Genomic DNA, 27774 nt, shown 5'->3' with positions numbered 1-27774 from the left:
AGGGCAAAAACAATTAGTTTTGTAGGTTGACTGTAATGCAGTAACTTGTTAAGAATCATGAATAGTGATTTTCAGCCAGTTATTTCTTTAACTGTAGTGGAAAGGATTTAGAGGCATCAATTCAGCGACAGAGACAGATGCACATATTCTCTCCCTTTTGGTTTGTCTTTCTGAGGGGGACATTTGATCCATCTGTAAGTAAAGAATGGTGTTAGCTTTGAGTTGGATCTTTTTAACATTGGAGAGTTTGAGGGGGATGCTTGGAACTAAGCGTATACAAAAAAACAGAAACTTTTATTTTCAAAAAACAGCCTCCTAACTACATTGTCAGATTTTACATTCGAGCAGGTACTGCTTACTAACAAATTTCAAACCCGTCTGTAACATTGAGAACAACTAAGTTTATAATCTTTATTAAATAAATCACAATATACTTTATAAAATATATATCAAATAGAATCTTCTGTCATTATCAAAATAAAAATGGGGTAATTTTATCAACACCAGCTGCCAGCAGTCTGTAGCAGAAATTGAGGTGCGTCCAATTTAATGCGTCCAAAGAGAGATTGTCAATGAAATTCCCATTAAACACTGGTAATAGTCAGGCCAGCCAGATGAGCAAAATCACCTCAGTATGTAAAAACAAAAGAGTAATATTTCCAAAACACACATTCAGCATCATTCTGCGAGAGAGTCACTGCATTCCTGCATGTGGGAACAACAGCAGCATCTTCCTCGTTGTCATCTCATTCCATCTTCACAGTCTTCCCTGCCTTCCCAATGATCAGACTGAGCCAGTAAACCTGAGGAGCCATCAGCATGGCATTCCCCAAGGTGCAGTGCAGGGGGATGTGGAAAGGGACAAGGTGGGCCGGAATCCCATACTGCTTGCCGTAGGCCCAGTACATGTAGGGGAACACGAGGATACGGCAGAGGATGAATGTCACCAGCAAGATGACACCGTTGACCTTGTAGAGCAATGTGTTCTGCTTTCTGAACTGATATATAAGACAAAAAACAACTTAGGTTATTTTGTTTTTGATTCTTGTGCCTTGAAACAATGTATTGCAACATTTTGTTTTTCTTTCATGAATACAGACCCGTTTGAGTATTTTCGCAAATGAGACAAATGGTGTACTCAGTTCAGCCACGAACAAACATCCCAGGAAGAAGTCTCCAAGGCCCTTTCTGTAATACTGCAATTCGAAAAAAAAGATCAGCTGTTAAGTTACGGTTTGATCACAAGGAAATTAATTTTTAACAGGATTGATTGATAGAGTGGAGTGATAGAGATTTTAATTTTGGTAGGAGCAAAATGTCTTAATTATAGACTGTCTACAGCATGGAAGCAGGCCATTCGGCCTGTCGAGTCCACACCGTCCCTCAGAAGAGCATCCCACCCAAACCCACCCCAACCCTGTAACCCTGCATTTCCCATGGCTAACCCACCAAGCTTGGACATCCCTGGTCACTATGGGCAATTTAGCATAGCCAATCCACCTCACCTAATTGAGGCCTAGCGGTCATAGAAACATAGAAAACAGGAGCAGGAAAAGGCTATTCAGCCCATCGAGTCCCACTGTCATTCAACATGATCACAACTGATCCTCTATCTTAACACCATATGCTCACTCTCCTCCTGTACCCCTAGATATCATTTTCTTTCTTAAATATATTCAGTGGTTTGGCTTCTGCAGTCTTTTGTCGAGAATGTGCCTTGATATCTGAGGAATCCAACCCCTAATTTTTACACAAGATAATTAGTCTTGTCATAGGCTTGTCAAATGAGGAGCAGTTGAGAACTCTTGGTCTGTACTCAATGGAGTTTAGAAGAATGAGGATTAAATCTGATTGAAACTTACTCTGAGGCCTAGATAACGCTGAGAAGACATTTCAACTAGTAGGAGAGACTAGGACCCAAGGGCACAGCCTCCAAGAAGAAGAATGACCCTTTAAAACTGAGCTGAGGAGGAATCTCTTCAGCCCAAGGGTAGTTAATCTGTTGAATTCATTATCACAGAGGGTTGTGGAGGCCAAATCATTGGTTTATTTAAGACCAAGATCGATAGGATCTTGATTGGTAAGGGGTTCAAGGGTTACGGGGAGAAGGCAGGAGAGTGGAATGGAGCAGAGTCGATGGGATGAATGACTTTATAGTCAAGATCGTATGGAAACTTGTTCCCAAACTACAGCATTGTGAATACTTGATAGTAACGAGAAACTTGGCTGGAGAAAGGCGAAAAAAACAAAGCCTTTATTTTGTTGAATTGGATCTGTTGTGTCGGTTGGTATTAGTCTCAACAGTGAGTGAAACAGTTGTGGATCTACACTGTGTCTGTGTGACCTGGGTGAACAGTGCTGAGGGAGCACGATATTGTTGAAGATACCATGCTTCAAGTAAAGTGTTAACCAAGGTCTATCTGCATGTTCCACTGCATGGTAAAGATGTAATCATTGTCATTCGAAGAGCAGAGTGTTGACACAGTCAACATTCCTCTCTTAACCTGCACCATCAAAAACAAACTAACCGACTTTTCCTGTTTTTGATATCTTGTGTGCACAAAATAGTACCATTTAGCAACATTAACTGTTGCTCCAACGTGATTCATAGGTATATGAGAAGTTTCAAGAGATTTCTGACAGATTTAAAAAGCTATATAAATGTTTCTCTTTCCATCTTCGAATAGATCACTGACTGTACTGATTACTTACTGCTGTACTGTCTCGGCTCTGTCCTCAGCCTGTCATAGAGACGGAAACAGACTCTTCGGTTGAACCCATCCATGCCGACCAGATATCCCAACCCAATCTAGTCCCATCTGCTAGCACTTGGCCCATAGCCTTCTAAACCCTTCCTATTCATATACCCATCCAAATGCCTTTTAAATCTTGCAATTGTACCAGCCTCCACCACTTCCTCTGGCAGCTCACTCCAAACACGTACCACCCTCTGCGTGAAAAAGTTGCCACTTAGGTCTCTTTCATATCTTTTCCCTCTCACCCTAAACCTATGCCCTCTAGTTTTGGGAAAAGACTTTGTCTATTTATCCTATCCATTATCTTACTGTCTCCCTCAAGCCACTGAGTGGTCTTCTGTTCCTTTCATGTGGACACAGTCTACTTCACCTGCTAAAGGGGCAGGGCTCCGAAAGCTTTGATTTCAAATAAACCTATTGGACTATAACCTGGTATCCTATGAATTCTGACCTTAACCAATTTCAGTTCCTCTTTGATCCCCAGGAACTTTTGGAACAGTTCCAGATTTCTACTCCCTTGGTTTGTATATGTTAGGGTACCTCCTCATTTCAATCCTGAAACACTTGGCTTTAATTTAATTTTTAAAAATTATATAGGGCCTTTTGTGGAACTCTATGGAATGGGAGGCCCGCATTCAACAGTCCATGCCGACCAAAATCTCAAACTAAACTAGCCCTATCTGCCTGCGAGTAGGTCAATTTAGGACATCTGGTCAGCCCAGATGTGTTAGACAGACGGATCTGTTCTTGTGCTGTGCATCTCTATGACTCTGCTGTTATACTTCCCATGTTTAAATTGCCTGTTGACAGTATCTAGATCATCAGATGAATATTGCTCTTTAGATGAGGCGCCATTTCAGAGGCTTAATAAAGACACAGTGGATGGAGGAGCAGGAACCTATGGAAAAATCCCTTGGGTCGGCTGCACCAGTGAATTTTAATTTGTCGTATCTATTGGAAATAGAACCAATAAACTGTAAGTATAGTGAGGCACATCAAGAGTCCCACATCTTGTATTGAAAGAAACTGAATCATATTCCACTTAATGTAATGCCAGATGTGGTCTAGGTAAAGGTAAAGTCACCAGTTTTACCAGACCGTACGGCTGCTCCCCTCTTAGGGAGGGCCAAACGGAAGTGGTTGAACCTGACAGTCACCATACCTCATGCAAGGGGAAGAGGTTGAGAAGGCATGTCCTCCACCTCAGCCAGTGTGAGATTGAACCCATGCTTTAGACATCAGCTTTGCATTGCAAACCAACCATCCAGCAACTGAGCTAACCGTCAAATTGTACAAATAAGGTTTCTTTATCGATTAAAAAAAAAAATTAGCTGGGGCTGGTTAACCTGCCTGAAGGACCATTTATTGGCCAAATATTGAATGAAGATCTTTAAAAGCAAAATAATTGAGCGTAAACCTCTTTACACCGAGAGGAGCTGGGCTGGGAGCGGTTTGACAGATTTCTTGAAGAGTGGGAGAGAAACCAAGTGAAGAACCAACTGTTTTGTAAGGATAGTGGATGTTCTATGAATTCTCTTGCCAGAATTTCAGTTTAGAGAAGCCAATAAACCTGTCTGTATATTAAAAGAATCATGTTGCTTCCCCTCCTCAACCCTAACATAAACAAACTGCAGACAATGTTGTGCTTTTACTATAAGGATACCCATCTTGCATAACCCACCTGTGTCAGTATTTTTTAAATGCATCTTCAGACACCCACATCCCATGAACAACTTTTTTAAAAAAACGTCTTCATTGGCTTTCTATAGTCCTACTGAATGGAAAGTATGTATATATCTCTAGTTACAGCAGCAAAATAAACTTGCCCTATGAAATGTGTCAGTTTGAGAGTGATTCACAAAGATATGAAGGATGCAAAAGCACCTTCTGTGTAATAAGTTAGATACTGTACTGCTATATAAAGGCAAAGAGTGTTACACCATTGGTACACCCAATGTAGCAGGAGAAAGTGAGGACTGCAGATGCTGGAGATCAGAGCTGAAAATGTGTTGCTGGAAAAGCGCAGCAGGTCAGGCAGCATCCAAGGAGCAGGAGAATCGACATTTCGGGCATGAGCCCTTCTTCAGGAATCCTGAAGAAGGGCTCATGCCCGAAACATTGATTCTCCTGCTCCTTGGATGCTGCCTGACCTGCTGCACTTTTCTAGCAACACATTTTCAGCACACCCAATGTACTGTTCTGTTAAGAAGACAGAGCTATATTTCAGTCAGCTCTACTAAATACCAAAATCGTAAAAATGCTTTTCTTTTCATAGCTCATTCCTAGGATATGGGCATTGCTGGCTATGCCAGTATTTATTGAGCATCCCTAAATAGCCTGGAGAAAATGTTGGTGAACCTCAACAGTCCTTGAGATGTAGGGACACCCTGAATGCTGTTAGGTAGGGAGTTCCAGGATTTTGTCTCAGCAACAGTGAAGGAACAACAATGTATTTCCAAGTCAGGATACTGAGTGACTTGGAGGGGAACTTGCAGGTGGGTGGTGTCCCCATTCGTCTGCTGCCCTTGCCCTCCTAGAAGTCACGAGTTTGGGAAGGTATTGTTGATGGAGCCTTGGGGTATTTGAGGGTGCGAAGTTTGCAGTTTGGAATATGCTTATAAATTTCTGATTCTTGACCCAGAGTTTAGCAAAACCAATCGTGCCCTTTCATGCTTGTACCAATCTGCAGTGTGGCACAGGAAATATGATGGACAAGATTTTCTGTTTATAATGGAATGGAATGATGAAATCTCACCACAATAATGGGGAAGCAGACAAATAACAGTGCGGAATGATGCAGCACCATCAGGAAGTTTTTCTTCAGAAAGTCTATCACAATGTTAGTGGATGAACTCTTTAACCCGTTGCGATGTTTTGCCTTCTGCTTGAACCAGTGAGATAGGTACATGGCATAAATATCGTAAGCCATGTACGGTGCAGCAAACACCACATAGTTTGTGGAAATCCAATGCCTGTAACAAAGAGCAAATGTAGAATTAAAGAGTTTCAACTGAAGTAATGAATTACTATACAAGATGGTATGCTGTCTCATTGATAGTTTGAAAACCTATAAACCCTATAAAGCCACTAGACTGTAAAATGATCATAATTCAGCTTATTCTAACCACATCAGCAATCTGAAAATGCACGTTGTCTCCTCCTGATCCTCCTTATCCTAAAGCCTGAGAAAGTTCTCTCCTCAGGCACCTTGTAATTACCATTAGAAGACAGCTCTATTAAGTCTGTCTCCTCAACATGCACAGGCAGTGAATTCTGAATCCTTCATGTGTAATGGGTCCCACTGCGTTCAGAAAGTTTTTCCTTATTTGTGCTGCATCTTTTGACAATCATTGTTAAAAAGCGGTGCCCTCTCCTTCTCAACTTGTCTGCTAATGGCAGCAATTTCTCCCTACTCTGTCTCGGCCACTCAAAATTTTAAAGACTCTGTCAAATCTCCTGTCAATCTTGTCTTCTCTGAAGAAAACAAACCCAGCCTCACCAATCTATCCACGTAACTGAACTAATGCAGTCCTGAAACCATCCTATCAATCTTACCTGCACCTCCTCAAAAGTGTTCACATCCTTCCTAAAATGCAGTGGATTGGATTTAATAAAATTGTATGGATATTTTAATGTAATAAAATGGATTGGATACAACACTCCAGCTGAGGCCAAACTAGCGTTTTATAAATGTTCACTAAAACCTCCCTGCTTTTGTAATCTATGCCTATATTTATAAAGCTCCCGGATTCCATATGCCTTCTTCGAATATTTTGTTCACAATATCATGAATCACTCGGTTGTGGGTGGTAGCTTTCAACTGCTTCTTGCTAAAACAGGTACGGGGTAACGTTTTTACTTAATTAAATCAAATTTGTTGATGTAACAATTCGGCGACTGCATTAGCTCAATGGCAGAGAAGATGTGTCATAAAGGTTGTTTAACCACATCAGTCAGTGTTTATCATAGAGTTTTGTACTTAGTTATGGGGAAAATATGAATACATATTTACAGGCACACAATGCTGATCAGAGATCCGCTTTGTGCATGAACACTTGGACAATGGCAATGTCGTAAATTATGAGTTCTATTTAAGAGAGAGATTCCAGTCTGAGTTGTTCTGGGTTGATCATCTGACTTGAGATACATGCGTGGAGAATGCAATTGGCCTCAGGTTTCAAAGAGTGAAAATGTATTTATTCATTCACGGGATGTGGGCGTCACTGGCCAGGCTAACATTTATCTCTATTTACCCAGAAGGCAGTTAAGAGTCAACCATGTAGGCCAGACTAAGTAAGGAAGGCAGTTTCCTCCCCTAAATGGCATTAGTGAACCAGACAGGTTTCTAATTTGACAACCAACATCAGTTTCATAGTCATCATCTTGATTCCAGGTTTTAGTTGAATGTCAATTCCACCATCTGCCTTGATGAGATTCAAGCCCAGGTATCCAGAACATTATCAGGGTCTGAACAGCAATATTTACACACATGTGCATGTGTGGGAACCAGCACAGACTCCATTTCAATACCCACTACTTGAATTGTCTGCAGGCAGTGGCTTGGTTTTGTTCACAGATTCCAGGCCTCACGGTGACAATTATTCTGTGGAACGTGCCCAAGAGATAATCCGATCAGAAAGGCAGAGGTATAGACGCCCAGAGAAGAATCGGAATCGATGCACTACAAGAATGCTGTCTAATTTTCACTACTTCAATAGTTCTTAATTTAATAACACCTTAATTTCAAGATGACACCAGAACGGTAGGCAGTGTTTGGGGTCATCAGAGCCTGTCCACTCCAGGCCAGAGGCATCCTTTTCTCTATGTAATTTTCTTTTTCTTTGCTTCGTATTTGAAGCTGGGCCGATATTGGCAGGATGGAGGCTGAAGCGGATTAGAACTCCTGGCAGCACTAGGCCTCGAACTTGGTCTCCTGGCAGTAGGCCTAGAGCCTGGATTCTTGGTCGTAGTAGGCCTAGAACTTAGTGTCCTGGCGATGGTAGGCCCAGAGCCTGGATTCTTGGACGTAGTAGGCCTGGAGCTTGGTCTCCTGATGGCCGTAGGCTCAGAGCCTCGTCTCTTTGAGGCGGTAGGCCTGGAGCCTGGACTCTTAGTCACAGTAGGCCTGGAGTTAGGTCTCCTGGCAGTGGTAGGCCTCGAGCCTGTTCTCCTGACAGCAGTAGGCCTGGATCTAGGACACTTGGTCGCAGTAGGCCTGGAGCTTGGTCTTCTGGCAGCGGTAGGCCTGGAGCCTGTACACTTGGTTGTAGCAGGCCTGGAGCCTGGTCTCCGGGTAGCGTTAGGCTCGGAGTGAGGATGCTTGGCTGTGTCAGTAAGGCTGCAGCTGTACCAGAGCTGGGGTCTCCTGGGGCATTATTATTGCTTTAACCGGATGGAACTCCTTGAGGATCGGAACACCTTACAGAAGCCCTGAAGCCGTGCTTGAGACCCCAATTTGAACAGAAGATGAAACACATAAATAAGTAATTTCTTTTTATCCTGACTGAAACTCAACATGGTACTGGTTTGTGATGACACTTTTCACTGTGTCTTCAAGATACATGTGACAATAAATCTTTCATCAGTTCTATCTAAAAGAGGTCTTCATGGAAGATTTCCTCCACATCATCCAATAGAATGGATAGTATGTGTTTCCACTGTGGAAAAGATTGAGACTGTGGAGGCCCTGAATATTGAATGGTCACACATAAATCAAATTGAGAATTCACCCAGGGAATGTAGAACTCATTGCCGCATGGAGTATAGATACTTTGAAAAGGAAAGTTAGATAACCATGTCAGCATGAAGGCTTACACTATCAGAGTTAGATGTGAAAAGATGAGAGCAGCTTGAGCAGAATATACATGTCACAAACAGACCAGTCGGGCTTCTTTCTGAGCATGAATTTTCAATGTTATAGACGCATCTTTCTGTAGTGGGATTGAGCATGTCTAACATTTGAACTCTCAAGTCTGCTAACAAAGAGATTCTTACCTATCTTTCATCACATGCTTGCAGGAGGAAGTGATGATGAAGCCAGCAAACGTTGCCATCACAGCTTGCACGGAGGAAACAAATCTGCAATTTCAAGAAAGAAGAAGTGAGGAACATTCTATAACTCTCAGGAAATTGAACGTAGATGCTTCCATTTACTGTTGAGAGTTCAGGGATAGATATTTGCTTACTTTGCAGCATGGTATGTGGGACCCAAACAGAAATAACTTCTCATCACCAAGTTGTGAGATTATTTTTTAATGTCCCATCTGACACAGTTAGCGTTTGCTTAAAGAACTGGCGATGGGGTCAGAGCGAAATAAAAACACCCAGGGTACATAATATTGTCAGGCTCAGCAAAGCGACAAATTGGTCGGGGATGGAATATTTGTGGACTTTCCAGCCAGGCGGCAGGAATCAGCAGTGCCTGATGACATACAAGCTCCTGCTCATATTCACCTGCTGGACTGGTCAGAAATGTCCACTTCAGAGAGCGTTCACACTTTAACACCCAAACTAGACTCTAACACTCTTGTATGTTGGTGAGGTAGCCAAATAGAACGCCTGAACCAAATTTGTAATCTAAGTGAAGGGGCTCATGTGGCATGGTGGTAGCGTCCCTGCATTTCAGCCAGGAGGGCTGGGTTTAAAACCCACCTGTTCCAGAGTTACAGCTTTGAACAGAGAATATCTATAACCTAAATGTCTCTTTAATGTTCACTCTCAAAATACAACATCATTACACCAAGACATTTTAGTTTAGTAGTGCCTTTCCAATAGAGTACCAGCAATCTTCACTATAATGATTATATTAGAGTCATACAGCATCAAATTACCCCATGCCGACCATAATCCCAATCTAAACTAGTCCCACTTATACGATTTAGAAAAGATTTTCCAGGATGTTACTGGGAATAGAGGGTTTGAGTTATAAGGAGAGGCTGGATAGGCTGGGACTTTTCTCATTGAAGTATAGGAGATTGAGGTGTGACCTTATAGAATAATGAGGGGTATGGATAAGGTGAATGGCAGGTGACTTTTCCCTCAGGTGAGGTATTTCAAAACCAGGAGGCATATTTTTAAGGTGAGCTGAGAAAGACTTAAAAAAGATATAAGGGGCAATTTCTTTCCACAGAGAGTGGTTTCCAATCTAGGGGGCATATTTTTAAGATGAGAAGGAAGATTTCAAAAAGAGATGGGGGCAACATTTTTACACAGGCAGTGGTTCGAATGTGGAAAGAACTTCCTGAGGAAGTGGTGGATGTGGTTACAGTTATAATGTTTTAAGGACATGTGGATAAGTACATGAAAAAGAGTCATTTGGACGGATATGGGCCAAGTGCAGGCAGGTGGGATGAGGTTAGTTTGGGATTATGGTCAGCATGGATTGGTTGGACTGAAGGGTCTGTTTCTGTGCTGTATGTTGATGACTCTACATGATTAATAGATTCTCAATATCTGTAAAGAAACATGATTTTGGAAAGTGAATTGCAGAGTAAACCAATAAAACAGTGTCAAATCAGCAAATGGTGCTTTTTAGATTTCTGTACAAATGTCATGTTATCATGTACCCAATAATTTGAATGTTCGGTGCTGACTGATGCCAGTCTCACAACAGTGGAGTAATTTTCCTTCTTTGGGTGTTGCTGTTGTGAAATGGAGGGAAATCGTGTAAGTCATGGTGAGGAAAGCATCAAAAAAAACTCTCCTCTTTCAAAGGAAAATCATCAATTGCTGACTTCAGCCCGACAGCAGATCGGGTACTCTTTCCTTGACCTGGATTCTATGTCTTCAATGTTTTCTCCCAAAATGTTGGATTTTGATGAATTGACTGTAAGAAACATTTACAAATCTGACCCCGTGCTGCTGTGCCTTTCCACTGTTTGAAGAACATTTTCAGAGACAGAACAAGCCAACCCACTTGGCTTGTTGCTTCTTCAGAATAAGGAACCTTAAAAATCACCAGTGCTTACACGTTGAAAATAGATGCACGGCGTCAACTTTAGAGGATGCCATTTGGTCAATTTATAATAATCCAAATGTTTTACAATGAAGTCACTGTTTCTATGAATAATGCACAATGCTTGAGTGAAGCAACTGTGGCTATTACTTCATACATTTTTTGATGTATGTTTTACATTTTTTGCAACTGAATAACAGGGATGTCTCTCAGGGTGTAACTCACTGATATTCTTTCATGATAACGGCCTGAAATTCGTTTGCCAAACTAGCATAAAAGGAGACGGTCATGTAGTGGCAACGTCATTGTATGTGTAATCCAAAAGCCCAGGTTAATGCTGTGATGCCACAATTTCAAATACCACCAGGGGTGTTCGATGGAATTTTATATTTAATAATCAAAGCTGAAGTAAAAAGGTTAGTCCATTTATGGCCATGATTATTATCATTGGTTGTTTGATTAGATTAGATTAGATTCCCTCCAGTGTGGAAACAGGCCCTTAGGTCCAACAAGTCCACACCGACCCTCCAAAGAGTAACCCATCCAGACTCATTTCCCTCTGACTAATACACCTAACACTGTGGGTAATTTAGCATGGCCAATTCACTTGACCTGCACAGTTGCTGTTGGGGTGAGGTAAAATAAACCTTGTTTGCTAATGTATTTTGTGGTAAGGAAATCAGCCATCCTTATCTGGTCTGGCCTACAAGTGACTCCATCTGATTGACTCTTGACTCCCCTCTGAAGTGGCAAAGCAGGCCATTCAGGTCAGGGGCAATTAGGAATGGGTAACAAATGCTGTCCTTACCAGTAACACCCACAACCAATGGAAGAACAAGGAAAATTGTTAGCTGTAAGTAATGTCGAAAATGGAGTTTAAGACAAGACCATCCTGTTGAGAGCTGCCCTGGCCTACTAAATGGTCCAAGCCCCATGATCGAAATAACACTCCTGCTGAGTTACTGCCTACTTGCTTTTCAAACTAAGCTCCTTTTGGAATCGATAGGCACCTTTTAAATGGTAAAACAACATAAAAAATAACCAATATACACCAATGCAGCACCTAAACTCTTATTACATTTATTTTGTGACAAGCCTATTTTTAATTTTGTTAATAAAGCTGTAGCTCATAAAATATATTTATGAATATTTTTTAATGCAGCAGGCTTAAGAATTTGCTTTATTCTTTCAGGGGATGGGGCTACTTTTTGCCCTACTCTAATTGCTAAGCTTTCAAGGGCTGCCGTGGGCCTGGAGTCACGTGTAGGCTAGACCAGGTTAGGGAGGCAGATTTCCTTCCCTAAAGAAAATTCATGAACCAGATTGGCTTTTTAACAACTCCATTACAGTCTTACTGTCACCATCACTGATAAAGAGCTTCCATTCCACCGAGTATGATAACAGGATCCGAACCTTTGTCCTCAGAACATTAATATGGATCTCAGGATTTTTCGCACATTTCCACTACACCACTAGCTCACCTTAGGCTGTCCAATTTTGCCAGTTCATGGAATATTTTATGTTTCTGATTCTGCTAAGACAGATCATAATTTCAAGTTGGAAAACCAACCCTATTTCAATACTACATATTGTTCTTTTCAGTGCCAGAGAAGTTGATCACAAATAATTAACTTATTACTAAAAGAATTGAAATAATAAGTCATGTGACAAGTTTTTGCCTGTCTCATACATGCAAGTGCTTCCATCAACAGCTCCCATCAGTCTCTAAAAGCCCACATTACCTTTGTTTCCAATTTTTCTTCTGATCTGGAGTCAGAGAGCATTTTGCATTAAACCTCAAGTATTGGCAAGTTTCTTTCAGATTCCCTTTTTGTTTCCTGTTTTGATCATCCTTTGCTGTTTTTTTTCTCTCTCTTGCACCCCCTCCCTAGATTCTTAATGATTCCTTTAAAGTTAGCCTTTAAAGCTGGGGGACACGGATATAAAGAGGAGGAAATTGAGCTACAGCAACTTCAGATCATTCAGTGCACTTGAACATTGAGTCAAACAAATGTCACATTCATTCAGTTTGGCAGCTAGACACAGCTCAGGCAGCCACAACCTTTTGAATATTTACATTTAACTTTGCATCTACTCTTTATCTGAAGTTGCTGTAGCATTTCCTCATAAGTAATTGTCAATACTATTGCCTCACCATTATTTTTGCGGCAAAAAATCAACTTCTGTTAAATGCACACATTCTAAACTTGTGGCCGTACTTTAAGGTTAGACTTTTAAATCTTACATTAGTTTAAACCAGTAATAATGCTGTATAAGCTGCAGGCATATATTTACGTAATCAGATCTTAAAGTTGTATTAATGTTAAAAATCACACAACACCAGGTTATAGTCCAACAGGTTTAATTGGAAGCACACTATCTTTCGAAGGATCGCTCCTTCATCAGGTGATAATGGAGGACACAATTCTAAGGCACAGAATTTATAGCAAAAATTTACAGTGTGATGTAACTGAAATTATACATTGAAAAATACCTTGATTGTCTGTTAAGTCTTCATCTGTTCGAATATCATGATAGTTTCATTATAGTTTCCTCCCACAGTCCAAAGATGTGCAGGTTAGGTGATTGGTCACGCTAAATTGTCCGTAGAGTTAGGTGCATTAGTCAGGGGTAAATATGGAGAATTGGTCTGGGTGGGTTACTCTTCGGAGGGTCGGTGTGGGCCGAAGGGCCTGTTTCCACACTGTAGGGAATCTAATCTAATCTAATCTTAGCAGACCATAGGGGCTGCTCTCTCATTAAACAAAGACAACTGCAGGGAGGGGGGCTACTTTAACATGAGGGTCACTACACCTTAGGCGAAGGGAGAGATTGAGAAGGAGAGTCATTCATGGTGTCCTCAGCCAGTTGTAGAATTGAATCCATGGTGGTAACATTACCCCACTTGGCAAACCAGCCATCCAGCCAACTCCAGCGTTTTGGACTTAGCACCGATATCCTCCTCAGTCAACAACTCGCCCATTAAAACATTCAATGTCCCTGCTTCCACAGCCCCCTTGAACAAGACAATTCCACAGATGCCAATCTTCCCAAATCCAGCTTCTACCCACCACTTGCTGCATTGTTCTGGGAGCAGATCCTTATGTCCCCAACTGGGAGCTGGAACTGCTGAACAGAGGCAGGAAACTGAGACTGGATAATGAGAGGTGCCTGTCGACAGTTCACCGTCTTAATCCCACCTGACCAAGACTGGCAGGCAGAAAGGAACTGAATAACAACAAGTGCCGACTAGACCCCTTATAGCACTGTGCGGCGATGAGAATCTCATTATATTGCTAATTTTTTTTAAAAACCTATACACATTTGCAGTCAGGGGAGGGTGTTGGAGGAGACATTGACTGTTCTGGTGGCTGTAATATGGATCCTTCTCAATCTGTACTCCAGGGCCAAACCCAATGCAGGTTTTGGGATCTTTATGGGTCACATTTGGCTTAACTTGCAATTATCTGTGCATTCTCACAAAGCCCCAAAACACCCTCCAGCCAAAGGATTTTCTTTTTATTCCTAGATTTGAAGTGCAACACATTATTTTGCAGTCAAGTTGCAATCAGCAAGGTCCATTGGGACTGAGATATTTTCACCCAGAGAGTGGAGAGCCTGTGGAATTCTCTGCCACAGAAAGCAGTTGGACTGAATATCTGAATTGTTTTCAAGGAGTTAAACATCTTTCTTCGGGCTAAAGGAACCAAAGGGTGTGGGGAAAGGTGGGGTCAGAATACTGAGTTGAATGATCAGCCATGATCAAACTGAATGGGTGGGGGGTAGGCAGGCTCAAAGGGCCGAATGGCTTGCTCCTGCTGCTATTTTCCAGGTTTCCTTGTCCCACTCACCAGAAAGAAGGGAAATGCCCTAGCAGTTGGTAAGGAAGCCAGGAACAGCAGCAGGGATTTGCACTGTCATTCAATACAACTGAGAGACTTGGTGCAAAACTTTCCTTGCATCAGTGTCATTGCAGACGGAGGCAACAGTGCGAGAGGTAATGATCCCATCGGTTTGATCGCTGAAAAGTACTAAGAAATGTTTAGAATTGCAGCAGCTGGTGCAGGGGGAAATCTGCATTCTCCACAGCCAGAAATAAAATCAATTTGTCCCCCAGCCCAGTATAAAGTAAAGAAAGACGCACTTACCTGACGCTGATGTTGACAGTGTCTACATCTGTTAAGCTGGGAAAGTTTTTCTGCAAGAATCGCCGGGTGAGGATGAACAGAGAGGGGAAGAAAAGGCAGCCCAGTGCAAGGAGGTACCACATTGTGAGCCTTAAACGTCCAGGCTGCTGTCTGACTCTCTCTGTCTGACTCTCAGCCCTGGGTAACACCAGATATCACCATCTCTCCACCTGATATTCAAATAACAACCACACCTCCTGCCCAGTTATGAGTTCCTTCCGCAAACTGAAACATGAGAAGAGAGTGGGAGAGACATCTGAGTTCATCAACAGTAGAAAAACAGGTCAAAGCTGCGCCACCTAAGGGCACAACAATTTCCATTTAAAAGTCTGTAACACTACTAATTCCTCGACTCCCCGTCGGATTGCAGTCGTGTATTTTATCTTCATGCAGAACCAGGGCAATTGAATGCCACATGCATCTGACTCATTCAATGTCCCATCTTCAATCTCCTACCGTCTAACCTGATCAGAAATAAACTGGGGAACGAGTCGACTAGCTGAGGGAGTTGGTCCCAACTTATTCCAGACAGCACAACCTCTGTTTCTCTACCCCCCAATCTGACCCTCATTCTTATCCAATACTTTGAGAGAAACAAAACAAAGAACTGCAGATGCTGCAAATCTGAAACTGCTGGAGAAACTCAGCATCTGTGGAGAGAAAACAGGTTCAAGTCTGAAGAAAGGTCACATCGTACTTGAACCGTTACAGGGATTACTGAAGCAAAGTCATACATAAACTGAAAGCATCTTAGATAAACAAAATATCTCATACAAAGGATCCGACAGAAACCGTGGAGAAATTAAGCACTTCTCATTCATCTGTTATGCTGTAAACAGTGAAATTTATGTTATTTCATTTCTGTATGGCCCCAATGTTGACAACCATGTGTGATAGATGGTCAAAAGTTGCTACACACTGAGAACTCACAGTACCTTCAATCACAGTGAAATGTTACAATCGCTGCTTAGCTAACTGTCCAACAGGTGCAAACACTCAGTGGACCCATATCCCCACTAAACACTGAAGCGTCTCACCAAACAATTATACCTCACAATCCAACAAGGTTTCCTCTGTAATTCTCTGCTATATTCATGGTCCTTGTATCTTCCCTGTGAATAACCATCCTCATGCCACGCGCATTTCTGCTCCAAGCTCCCTCCTACAGCTAGCACAAGGTGAAATACTGCAGATGTTTTTCACAAACACTTGGCTCATTCTGTGAGAACATGTCATGAAGTTGGGACCTTTAAGACTATAAGGTGTAAGAGAAGTAGACCATTCAGCCCATCGAGTCTGCTGCAACACTTAATGAGATCGTGGCTGATCTGATAATCCTCAATTTCACTTTCCTGCCTTTTCCCCTTGATTAAAAAGCTGTCCATTTCATTCTTGAATATACGTCGTGTCTCTATGCCCTCTGTGGTAAAGGATCCTACCGAGAGAAGAAATTCCTCCTCATCTTTGTTTGAAATGTGTAAACTCTTATTTGTGAGATTATGACGAATTAAATGGATCCTTATTAATGGAATTGTCAAAGAATGAAAGGAGGAAATAATATGGCTTTGGTGCTATTGTTTAGAGTTCTTTGCACATTGGAGTCATACCTGAAGCAAATGCAGTCTCTGAATTTAAAAAGACACAAACTTAGTGACTCCAAATTGATCAACCTAATTTCTATTTTGGGAAAGTGTGTTCGTGTGATAAGCATGCATCTAAAGAGCACAGGCATCTCGGGCATAGACTGCAAGCATATTGCAAATAGAAGGGAGCATTTTAAAACTCGCTGGAATTATTTTAGATGGTAAATTGGATGAGTAAGGAATGGAATCCAGTTGATTCCATTTATTTACATAATTGGATGGGTATTTGAGGAAATAAATTTGCAGGACAAAGAGAAAAGAACGTGGGAATGTGACTGACTGAACTGCTACACAACATGGACTCAATGGGGTGAGTGGTCTCTTTGTGTACCATCACTGGCTCCATGACTCTTTTTAGTAGTGTTCCTCAAGTAAGGCTAGAGGTTAAGGTTAAACTTCCAGTGAATAATCCAACTGAATGGAAAATTCATTTCAGCTATACAGCTATAGGAAGGATGTCGTGAAACTGAAAAGGGTTCAGAAAAGGTTTACAAGGATGTTGCCAGGGTTAGGGGGTTTGAGCTGTAGGGTGAGGCTGAATAGGTTGGGTCAACAAAGTGCAACATCTCACATTTATGTCAATTAAACTCACTCAGCTACTCCTCTGCCTCATTCCCAGGTATTTGTTATTCTCCATATAAACCACCTCTGATCCCCTCGACTAGATCCCTGTCTGTAGCTCACTCCTGGGTGTCTGTTATTCTATGTATAGAGGCCCCAAACTCCTCAATCAGATTACAGTCTGTAACTCGATCCCCTTTGTGTTATGCTACATATAAACTCGCAGAGAACACCAATGAAATTCCAATTTTGAACTCAGTATAAACTAAATGGTTGAATATTAGATTGGGAGCAGGAACAGAGAAAGCTGCAGCTTAATTTCTGCTGCGTTCTGTTTCTCCAGAAAAAATTAGTTTTGTGGAGTGCAGTGGTTCAATAAGACGGCATCCTACCACCTTCACAAGGGCTGATAGAAATAGAGGATAAATGCTGACCTAGCCAGTGATGCTTACATTCTGTCAATGAATGAAAAACAAAATCCCTTTGCCTTCCCAATCACTCACTGCTTCTGCAGACTAACTCAATTGATTGATATCCGAGGATATCCAGATCCCTCTGTGCAAGTCAATGCGCATTTCGTTAACGTGAATTTGTTGTAATATGATTGACAAATTGGGGACACTGTTTCTAAAGCGCAAACTTCTAAAAGATGTTTTGGCTGTAACACAATTACATCACCAACACTTTCAGCACTGTTTCTCAAGTGCAACTTTTCTATAATGCACAAGAACACAGCCATCACCTGAAAGAACAACCTGTACCTCAGAGTCCTGCAACATTTCTCCAAATAAAATTAAAGTCTCTTTATTGATTCTTCCAGACAAACATCTCTCTCCATTTTATATGCATTGGACAATGTTTTACCCACTCACTGACCATCTCTACATCGCTCAGTTTGAATACCCTTTACACCCTCTTCACAATTTATCTATCAAACAATTCTCACCATCAACATGTTCAATTTTTAAATTGAAGTCTGACCTGATCTGAAGCCTGTTGGAAATCCAAATATTGTTCTGTCACTCTCTGTCCCTTGGACAGCGCATGTCTGTCTGTTTCTCTCTTCACTGCTAGAATATCTTCCCTCCGACACTAATTATACTTGTAAATGATATGGAAGAGGGAGTTCATAATATCGAATAGACACTTACATTTTCAACTACAACTTTAAATTACAGTTCTCTATTTTGACTTGCAGTCTATGCTGCCACACCAAGTTGTGGGATGATATTTAGTAGAAGCACGCTTTGTTTGGGAGACAGCTGATATCCATAATTCTGGTGCAGCTTCTGCTGTGGCTCAATTGGTTGCATCCTTGCCTCTGAATTGGCAGCTACCGCCAAAGCACAGTGGGGAAAGACCACCATCTAAGGTATCTCTGCTACAGTCCAATTAGTGTCCATTCAATTATCAGATCCTCTCTTAGCCTCAAATGTATGTAAATAGTCCCTGCATTAGTCGGTAATGTATTTGGTTTCTATAACTGCAGGGAATGTCAAATTACAGTGTTTTCTCTTTATAGGCAAAGACTGTACACAACCATTTTAGTACCTGTCTAGGTACATAAAGATTTTTTATGAATAAAATATATTTTTGTGATATAAAAAAGCCTTGAGCAGCGTCGTCAGTACATGGATAGGGTAAATAGGCAAAGTCTTTTCCATAGTGTCGGTCAGTCCTGAACTAGAGGGCATAGGTTTAGGGTGAGAGGGGAAAGGTATAAAAAAGACCTACGGGGCAACATTTTCACGCATAGGCTGGTACAGGTATGGAATGAGCTGCCAGAGGAAGTGGTGGAGGCTGGTATAATTGCAACATTTAAGAGGCATTTGGATGGGTATATGAATAGGAAGGGTTTGGAGAGATATGGGCCAGGTGCTGGCAGGTGGGACTAGATTGGGTTGGGATATCCGTTCGGCGTGGACAGGTTGGACCGAAGGGTCTGTTTCCATGCTGTACATCTCTATGACTCTATGACTACTATGTTTCAGGAAATGGAGCCGAAAGCCCCTCAGCATTAACACCACTGCTTCTCCCTTCTCACCTATCCTTTCATTCATCTAATAAACCAATATGTTTCTTTATTCTGCCATGAGATGTGGGCATCATTTAGCAAAGCTACCTCTTAGCAAAGCTCCTCATCCCTAATTGCCCTTGAACTTGTGAGGCCATTTTGGAGGACAGTGAAGAGGAAATGACATTGCTGTGTACCTGAAGTCACTTCTTTATAATTTCAAAAATATACTTTATGCATAACAAACTTTACATACGTGCACAGTCAGTAGGACAGTTTGATTCTGTCTTCACATATGTAGAACAAACAAACCCAAGACACTTCTTAGATTAGATTAGATTACTTGGCCCAACAAGTCCACACCGACGCGTACCCACCCAGACCCATTCTCCTACATTTACCCTGCATCTAAACCTACGGGCAATTTAGCCAATTCACCTAATCTGCATGTTTTTGGAGTGTGGGAGGAAACCGGAGCACCCGGAGGAAACCCACACAGACATGGGGAGAATGTGCAAACTCCACACAGTCAGTCGCCTGAGGTGGGAATTGAACCCAGGTCTCTGGCGCTGTGAGGTAGCAGTGCTAACCACTGTGCCACCATGCTGCCCACGGTGATTTATACAAGACTATAGCTATACCCATTTGAGGCACTGGGAAGGTCCAATAACTGAATGGACCCCCACTGCACTCAGTAGAAAGACATTAGATGGTGGTCTTTCCCCACTGCACCTTGGCAGCAGCTGTCCCAAGTTTAGTGCGTCCCTCAGCACGTAGTCCTGGACCTTGGAATGTGCCAATCTGCAACATTTTGTTGAGGTCAGCTCCTTGCTTTGGAACACCAACAGGTTTCAGGCAGACCAAAGAGCATTTTTTACTGCATGATGGTCCTCCAGGCACAGTTGTCTCGGTGTTTGTCTCGGTGTGCGCCCCAGGGAACAGACTGTAGAGCACAGAGTCCTGCGTTACAGAGCCACTTGGGCTGAACCACGACACAAACCACTGCATCTTCCACCAGACTTCCTTTGCAAAGGCACATTCTAGAAGGAAATGTGTGACAGTCTCTAAACCAACCTCCACCACCACCGCCCCCCCCCCCCGCCCCCAACTCCTCAGCCACTTCAAGGGCAGCATGCAGTGTCTGGGTGTATATGAAGAATCTTACAAGGTGCCCTTCTCACCCCCAGCCAAGCGATGTCTTGATGCTTGTTGGAAAGTTCTGGTGATGAGGCTTTGACAGTCTGCTCAGGGAACCACCTGACACGATCCACCCTTTCCTTTTCCCACAGGGTCTTGATGATGCTCTGTGCTGACCACTTCCTGATGTTTCTCTTTGCAAATTTCTCCACAAAGGACATGTGATATGGAAAGGTCCAGATACTTGGAATGAGGCCAGTCCCATCTTTCACAAAATCGGATCAGGTCGAACCTCAGTACACAGTGACACTTGTGTTTGCGTGGCGAGGGTCTACACCCAGCTTGATGCAGCCACACACAAAGGTGGCTGAAATCACATGTTTTTCTTTAAATTTCAAAAATATGCATTATTCATAAAATATCTTTATAAACATACATATTCACTAAAGCAGTTCAATTCTGTACAATAGCCTATAAAGAAACAAATCTTATGTAGCCACCAACCAGGTAAGGACAAGCAAGTTTCCTTTCTCGTGCGGCATGAATATTCAAGATGGCTTTTCCCATACTCAATGATATTTGTCCCAGTCAACGTTACTGATTTAGCTTTATATTCCAGATTTATTCATTGAATTCCACCACCAGCCATCCCAGATGGAATAAACATAAATACTTGAAAATTAACATCCTGGAGCTCCAGTTTGAGGTGTACAGGACATGGTGGGCCAGTATGCATCATTCACATATTTTATTTGCTTTGGCCTCCTGGGATGGTGGGATTTGAACCCATCTCATTAGACTGAGATTCTGGCTAGCAAGTCCAACAACAAAGCACTATTCCACCTGCTTCTTAGCAAATCCATTCTGTGTCACAGATAAAGATCAATAATTGCTTAGAAGGAGGTTAGAAATGGGATAAAACAAGTTAAGTAAGAGGAAGAAAAGAGGAATCCTTTGGAGGTTGGAGCTAACATGGTCAGTGTGTGGAAAATGCATTAAAACCACAATAACCTGAATATGTGTAGCACCTTTAAACATTGCAAAACACTTCACAAGGAGTGTTATAAAGCAAAATTTGACACTGAGCCACATAAAGATATTTAAGGACAGATGACCAAAATGTCCAAAGACTCAGGTTTTAAGGATGGAATTAGGAGGAAGGCAGAGAGATTTAGGGAGGAAACATGGATCTATGAAAATCAAAGCCACCAAATGACCAGAATTAGGTGAGTGCTGGTATCTTGGCGGGTTTTGAGGGGGTGGTTAGAGGAGGGTGGTTATTTGAGCCTGGAGGTCGCTACAGAGATGGGGAGGGGCATAGTCATAGACTGGTATTAAAAACAAGGATGAGAACTTTTAAATCAATAAACAGCAAACACTGGGGTGATACGCAAATGGAACTTAGCACAAGGAATCTTCCTGTCTTTAATTTCTAGTCTGCTTAACTAAGAGTTTTAATATTAAGATGCATTTAATTACCTTTTTGAACATTAATGTCACTTAAATGTTTGAGGGTTCTGCCTAAGGAAAATTTTGACTGTTTATTTGTCAATGAGTCAACTCCTGCATTATTTAAATTGGTGCTTTAAGGTGTGAAGCATTGCAACTATCAGATCAGATGCTATTGATGTTGATTTCAATGTCAGCACTTATTCCCCCCAATCCCCTATATCATTCTCAGGTCTTCAGCAAAAGGGTAAATTAAGTTACAATGAACTGGGTGTCAAGTTAAATCAGCTGCCTTTGGCTAGCGCCTGTTTTGTGCTTTCTCTGAGGACAAATTTCACCCACTACATCCCCTCCCCTATACTGCAAATCCAACCAGTGAGCAGTTCAACTTTGGTTTAGGTCCAATCATGGCAGTCTGAAGTGAATGAACAGGATATTGAGTAGAGCGTATATCTTTGTCACACTGTGTTAACACAGTGTTATGACAGTTATGATGCTCTTTCTTCAGACATTTCCCTGCCTGGATGAAGCTCTGTAACTACAAAACTGAAACAAAAAAGTCCTTATTAAGAATTTCTATTTTACTGAGGTGGCTTCAGGCCAATTCACATTCAACAGTCTGCACTGAAAACTCGGCTCGCGTTTTGACAGCTGTGACAAATGTCACCACAGCAGCTGAGACAATCCACGTCCTTCGAGAGAAAAGTCCATTTGCTCTATCTCCTGTTGCCAACGGGTCTTTCAAAATGTTTCAGCATCCAATTCATGTATATCAAAAGCAAATCAGTTCTTTCAATATCTGCATTGAACCTAATCTACCGCGGCACTGATTTTGCAATAGCTCCAATACTCCTACTGATTTCATTTCCTCACCTATTTTGGGTCCTTTGCAAATTTGACCATTTTATTTTGTGCATCGTCGATAGTCACAGGTGAGGTGCCTGAAGACTGGAGGTTGGCTAATGTGGTGCCACTGTTTCAAAAGGGTGGCAAGGACAAGCCAAGGAACTATAGACTAGTGAGCCTGATGTCAGTGGTGAGCAAGTTGTTGGAGGGAATCCTGAGGGACAGGATGTCATGTATTAGGAAAGGCAAGGACTGATTCGGGATAGTCAACGTGGCTTTGTGCGTGGGAAATCATGTCTCACAAACTTGATTGAGTTATTTAAAGAAGTAACAAAGAGGATTGATGAGGGCAGAGTGGTAAATGGGATCTATATGGACTTCAGTAAGGCATTTGACAAGGTTCCCCATGGGAGACTGATTAGCAACATTAGATCTCAGGGAATACAAGGAGAACTCACCATTTGGATACAGAATTGGCTCAAAGGTAGAAGACAGAAGGTGGTGGTGAAGGGTTGTTTCTCAGACTGGAGGCCTGTGACCAGAAACGTGCTATAAACATCGGTGCTGGGTCCACTACTTTTCATCATTTATATAAATGATTTGGATGTGAGCATAAGAGATACAGTTATTATGTTTGCTGATGACACCAGAATTTTAGGTGTAGTGGACAGCGAAGAAGTTTACCTCAGATTACAACAAGATCTGGACCAGATGGGCCAATGGGCTGAGAAGTAGCAGATGGAGTTTAATTCAGATAAATGTGAGGTGCTGCATTTTGGGAAAGCAAATCTTAGCAGGACTTATACACTTAATGGTAAGGTCCTAGGGAGTGTTGTTGAACAAAGAGACCTTGGAGTGCAGGTTCATAGCTTCCTGAAAGTGGAGTCGCAGGTAGATAGGATAGTGAAGAAGGTGCTTGGTATGCTTTCTTTTATTGGTCAGAATATTGAGTACAGGAGTTGGGAGGTCATGGTGCAGCTGTACAGGACATTGGTTAGGCCACTGTTGGAATATTGTGTGCAATTCTGGTCTCCTTCTTATGTTGTGAAACTTGAAAGGGTTCAGAAAAGGTTTACAGGAATGTTGCCAGGGTTGGAGGATTTGAGATATAGGGACAGGTTGAATAGGCTGGGATTGTTTTCCCTGGAGCATCGGAGGCTGAGGGGTAACCTTACATAGGGTTATAAAATCATGAGGGGTATGGATAAGATAAATAGACAAAGTCTTTTCCCTGGGATGGGGGAGTCCAGAACTAGAGGGCATAGGTTTAGGGTGAGAGGGGAAAGATATAAAAGAGACCTAAGAGGCAACTTTTTCTCTCAGGGGATGGTATGTGTATGGAATGAGCTGCTAGAGGATGTGGTGGAGGCTGGTACAATTGCAGCAATTAAAAGGCATCTGGATGGGTATATGAATAGGAAGGGTTTGGAGGGATATGGGCCGGGTGCTGGTGGGTGGGACTAGATTGGGTTGGGATATCTGTTCGGCTTGAACGAGTTGGACCGAAGGGTTTGTTTTTGTGCTGTACATCTCAATGACTCTATGATTCTATAATTCAAGTCAACAGTAAGATGGTGGTGGGGTAGGACACACCAATCGGAGTGTCTCTTCTGTGTCCATTCTTTTTCTGTTTTTTTTCTACCTCTCTCTGCTCTTCTCTCCCTTCTCTCGACCTCGGTCACCCAGACCCAGCCTCCGAAGCAGTGACCAGCGGCCTATTGCAGTTCATGGCGGCAGTGAGTGGTCAGACCATGTGGATGCCCCCTGTACTGATCTGCTGTGGACAGCCCTTGGAGAGAGACTGGGACGTTTGACTTTTTAACATTCCTTCTTGTTTCTCTGACCTATAATTATACTGTGTATAGGTGTAATATAACTTTTCTTAATTTTTCTATTCTGTAACTAAGGATTGTACCTAGATACCTTTGTACCTAAGATTGCACTAACTGACAACTTACAAACCTTTCATTGTAGTCATTCAAGTACATGTGACAACAAAGCTAATCCAATTCAATTGAATAAAGTAAAGCCAGTAAAACTGTGAATCAGATCCCACTCAATAATTTCCCGCTCCTTATCCCAGCAAAATAATGATTACTCATTGTTTCCTAAGTTTCAATCAATTCTGTATCTGTTTCAAGAGCTTTTCAGCATTGTGTTTAACTAAGAATGTTCTAAATGGAAGTTTGTTGAATGCCCTATTGAAAGTTTGGTGCATGCTATTGTGAGACTTACAAAAGGAGTTAGAGAGGTTAGTCAAGCAAGATCATTGCTTTCTCTTTCACTGTTCTTAGTCTGCTTAGAGTTGTATAGGTAATCTTCAGTTTACTCCAGGAGACTAGAAGAACACAGCAAGCCAAGCAGCATCAGGAAGTGGAGAAATCAATGTTTCAGGTGTAACCTGAAGTCCTGAAGAAGGGTTACACACAAAACGTTGACTTCTCCACCTCCTGCTGCTGCCTGGCTTCCTGTGTTCTTCCAACCTCCTGCTTGTCATCCTTACCTGGTCTGGCCTACATGTGACCCCAGACCCAGGGCAATGTTTTGAAACAGATGTAAAATGAATGAACTTCTGAATGTTTATCCCGCTTTCTGAATATTGCCACCACATTGGCTTGTCTCCAAATTCTGGATTCTGGATTCAGAAAGTTTACGAGAGGATGCTATCATATTTTGCCTTTGAATTTTAGGATTATGAAGCATAGGAGAAAGTGAGGACTGCAGATGCTGGAGATCAGAGCTGAAAAATGTATTGCTGGAAAAGCGCAGCAGGTCAGGCAGCATCCAAGGAACAGGAGAATCGACGTTTCGGGCATGAGCCCTTCTTCAGGAATGAGGAGAGTGTGCCAAGCAGGCTAAGATAAAAGGTAGGGAGGAGGGACTTGGGGGAGGGGCGTTAGAAATGCGATAGGTGGGAGGAGGTTAAGGTGAGGGTGATAGGCCGGAGTGGGGGTGGGGGTGGAGAGGTCAGGAAGAAGATTGCAACCTGTGGAAGCAGGAATAGGCCATATTGCCCTCCATCCTGCTCCAGCATTTAACAAGACAATGACTAATATTTGGCCTCCACTTTCTCATCTGATTTCCACTTCACTTAATTCCCTTAAAATCCAATAATCTACTGATCTCTGTCTTGATTAAACTCAACAGCTGATCACCCATGAACCTTTGGGAAGAAAAGTTCCCAATGGAAATTTCTCCTCATCATCATGCAGAATAGCCGACCCCTTATCCTGGCACTATTCCCTCTAGTTCTAGATGCCTCAACCAGGAGAAAATAGCCCCTCAGGATCTATCTACTTAATCACTCTCAGGATCTTCAATTAGGTCACTTTTCATTCTTCTGAACTCCTGATAGAGAGTATAAACTGATTCTATTTCAATCCTTGTCCCTGGATAGTCCACCATTTATTGCCTATCCCTAATTGCCCAGAGGGCAGTTAAGAGTCAACCATATTGCTATGGGTCTGGGGTCACATGTAGGTCAGACCAGGTAAGGATGACACACAGGATGCTCGAAAAACACAGCAAGCCAGGTAGCATCAGGAGGTGGAGAAGTCAATGTTTCAGATGTAACCCTTTTTCAGGACTTCAGGCTGTACCTGAAACATTGACTTCTCCATCTCCTGACGCTGCCTGGCTGCTGTGTTCTTCCAGCCTTCTGTTTGTCTACTTTGGATTCCAGCATCTGCAGGGTTTTTTTTGTCTCAGACCAAGTAAGGATGGCAGATTTCCTTCCCGAAAGGATATTAGTGAATCAGATGAGCTTTTTCTAATTACAATCAACAATGGTTCTGAGGTCATTATTAGACAAGCTTTTTATTCCAGATTTTTATTGAATTAAAATTTCATTTGCCATGGTGGGATTCAAACCCAGCATCTCAGAACAATATCCTGGGATTCTGGATTACCAGCTCAGGGACAGTACCATTCCACCACCACCTCCCCAGATTCAGACGATTTCTTGTAATACTGAGAATATTTTATTGTTTACTTTCACACCGTCCTTCTTCCTAGGTCCCTTTTTGTCATCAACCTACTCCTGAAGTGTTACACCATTTTCAAATGCATTTTAATGAACTTCTTTCCCTTATAGTTTTCCCTTCATTTAATTTTAAATTTGATTGTTAACCAGGTTTCGGGTTGTGCATGCTTATTCTGTAACTCACTGATATACCGAAGGACAGTGTGACTGACTCCGCGACTGACCACATATATTCTACAAGGTGAAACTGAGTATGATACTCTGATACACAGAGATTACATGCTCCCCCACAATAGGAGTCTCTAAATATAGGAGCAACATTTGTATTTGTGTGTAATACACTGACACCATTCCCATAGGAAACACTTCAGGAAGTAAGATGTTTGCCTCTAAGAGACCAGGAGGAACTATAGGTAAAGAACATGCAAGCTGACTAATTTTAGATTAGAAATGGGAAGTCTCACCATCTCTGTTCTTTTTAAATCAGCACCGTTCAATTTAATCTTCATCTTATTCTCCTGTGTGGACTCCTGGATGCACAGCAAAACATGCTTTTGTTTTGAGTGCTGGTGTCATCACTGGGAGGGGTTACTAAGCCTCGAAGCAATGAGGGAGTGGAAGAAACACTAATACCTGCAGTTAGGAAGTCAGGGTGACTCAGCAACAGCATAAATTCAGTCAGACTGAATGTTCCAGCTATCTTGGGACACAATAACCTGCCAGTCAGGTTTTCCCTACAATGACGTGTATCGGTGATGCATTACTCTTGTCTGTTTCAGGCAAGAAGAATGTCAACAGGTCATTGATGAACAATGTGGAGCTTGTCAGTACTCTGAGTGCTTTAGAACTGTCTGGTTTTGCTGACTATGTCATTGCCCCATGGAATGTCCCATGGTTCCCAAATTGAAACTGATTCATCCCAATGTATAAATTTCCATGTAGGCAGTTTCTGACCAAGACAAAAGATACGTTCTCTGGACAGGGAATTAGATCATTTAACCTCATTACTAAGCATAATAGCATTTGCTCACCCCACCCTGGGAACAGAAACATAACTATTCTGCACCTGGAGGGCCGGCAACATCTCGGTTTTAAAGTTAGACTCATTGAGATGTGCAGCATGGAAACAGACCCTTCAGTCCAACTTCTCCATGCCAACCAGATATCCTAAATTAATCTAGTCCCATTTGCTAGCACTTGACCAATATCTCGCCAACCAGATGTCTTTTAAATGTTGTAATTATA

At 42.1% G+C, this 27774-nt stretch overlaps 1 protein-coding gene across 1 annotated transcript; it reads right to left on the bottom strand.

Annotated features, from left to right (window-relative positions):
- Positions 1-318: 318 nt before the first annotated feature.
- Positions 319-27077, bottom strand: LOC132830428 (ceramide synthase-like). The gene is made up of 6 exons (XM_060848108.1): positions 26994-27077; positions 14859-15122; positions 8751-8834; positions 5512-5728; positions 1101-1196; positions 319-998 (listed from the first exon to the last, which is right to left on the bottom strand). Exons 2-6 carry the CDS (start codon positions 14978-14980, stop codon positions 747-749), a joined length of 771 nt encoding a protein of 256 aa, XP_060704091.1. The 5' UTR covers positions 14981-15122; positions 26994-27077; the 3' UTR covers positions 319-746.
- Between the last annotated feature and the right edge of the window lie 697 nt (positions 27078-27774).

Source organism: Hemiscyllium ocellatum, chromosome 31 (assembly GCF_020745735.1).
Source record: "Hemiscyllium ocellatum isolate sHemOce1 chromosome 31, sHemOce1.pat.X.cur, whole genome shotgun sequence".
NCBI lineage: Eukaryota > Metazoa > Chordata > Chondrichthyes > Orectolobiformes > Hemiscylliidae > Hemiscyllium > Hemiscyllium ocellatum.
The sequence above is the reverse complement of the archived record's forward strand: the minus strand, read 5'-3'. Positions and strand labels throughout refer to the sequence as shown.

Excerpts from the sequence above, each read along its gene's own strand:
- LOC132830428 (XM_060848108.1), bottom strand. The coding sequence starts at position 14,980 with ATGTGGTACCTCCTTGCACTGGGCTGCCTTTTCTTCCCCTCTCTGTTC. Across the intron at positions 5,729-8,750 it reads AAGCATGTGATGAAAGATAG|GCATTGGATTTCCACAAACT; the intron begins GTAAGAATCTCT and ends TCTTTGTTACAG. Across the intron at positions 1,197-5,511 it reads TCTGCTTCCCCATTATTGTG|TATTACAGAAAGGGCCTTGG; the intron begins GTGAGATTTCAT and ends TTCGAATTGCAG.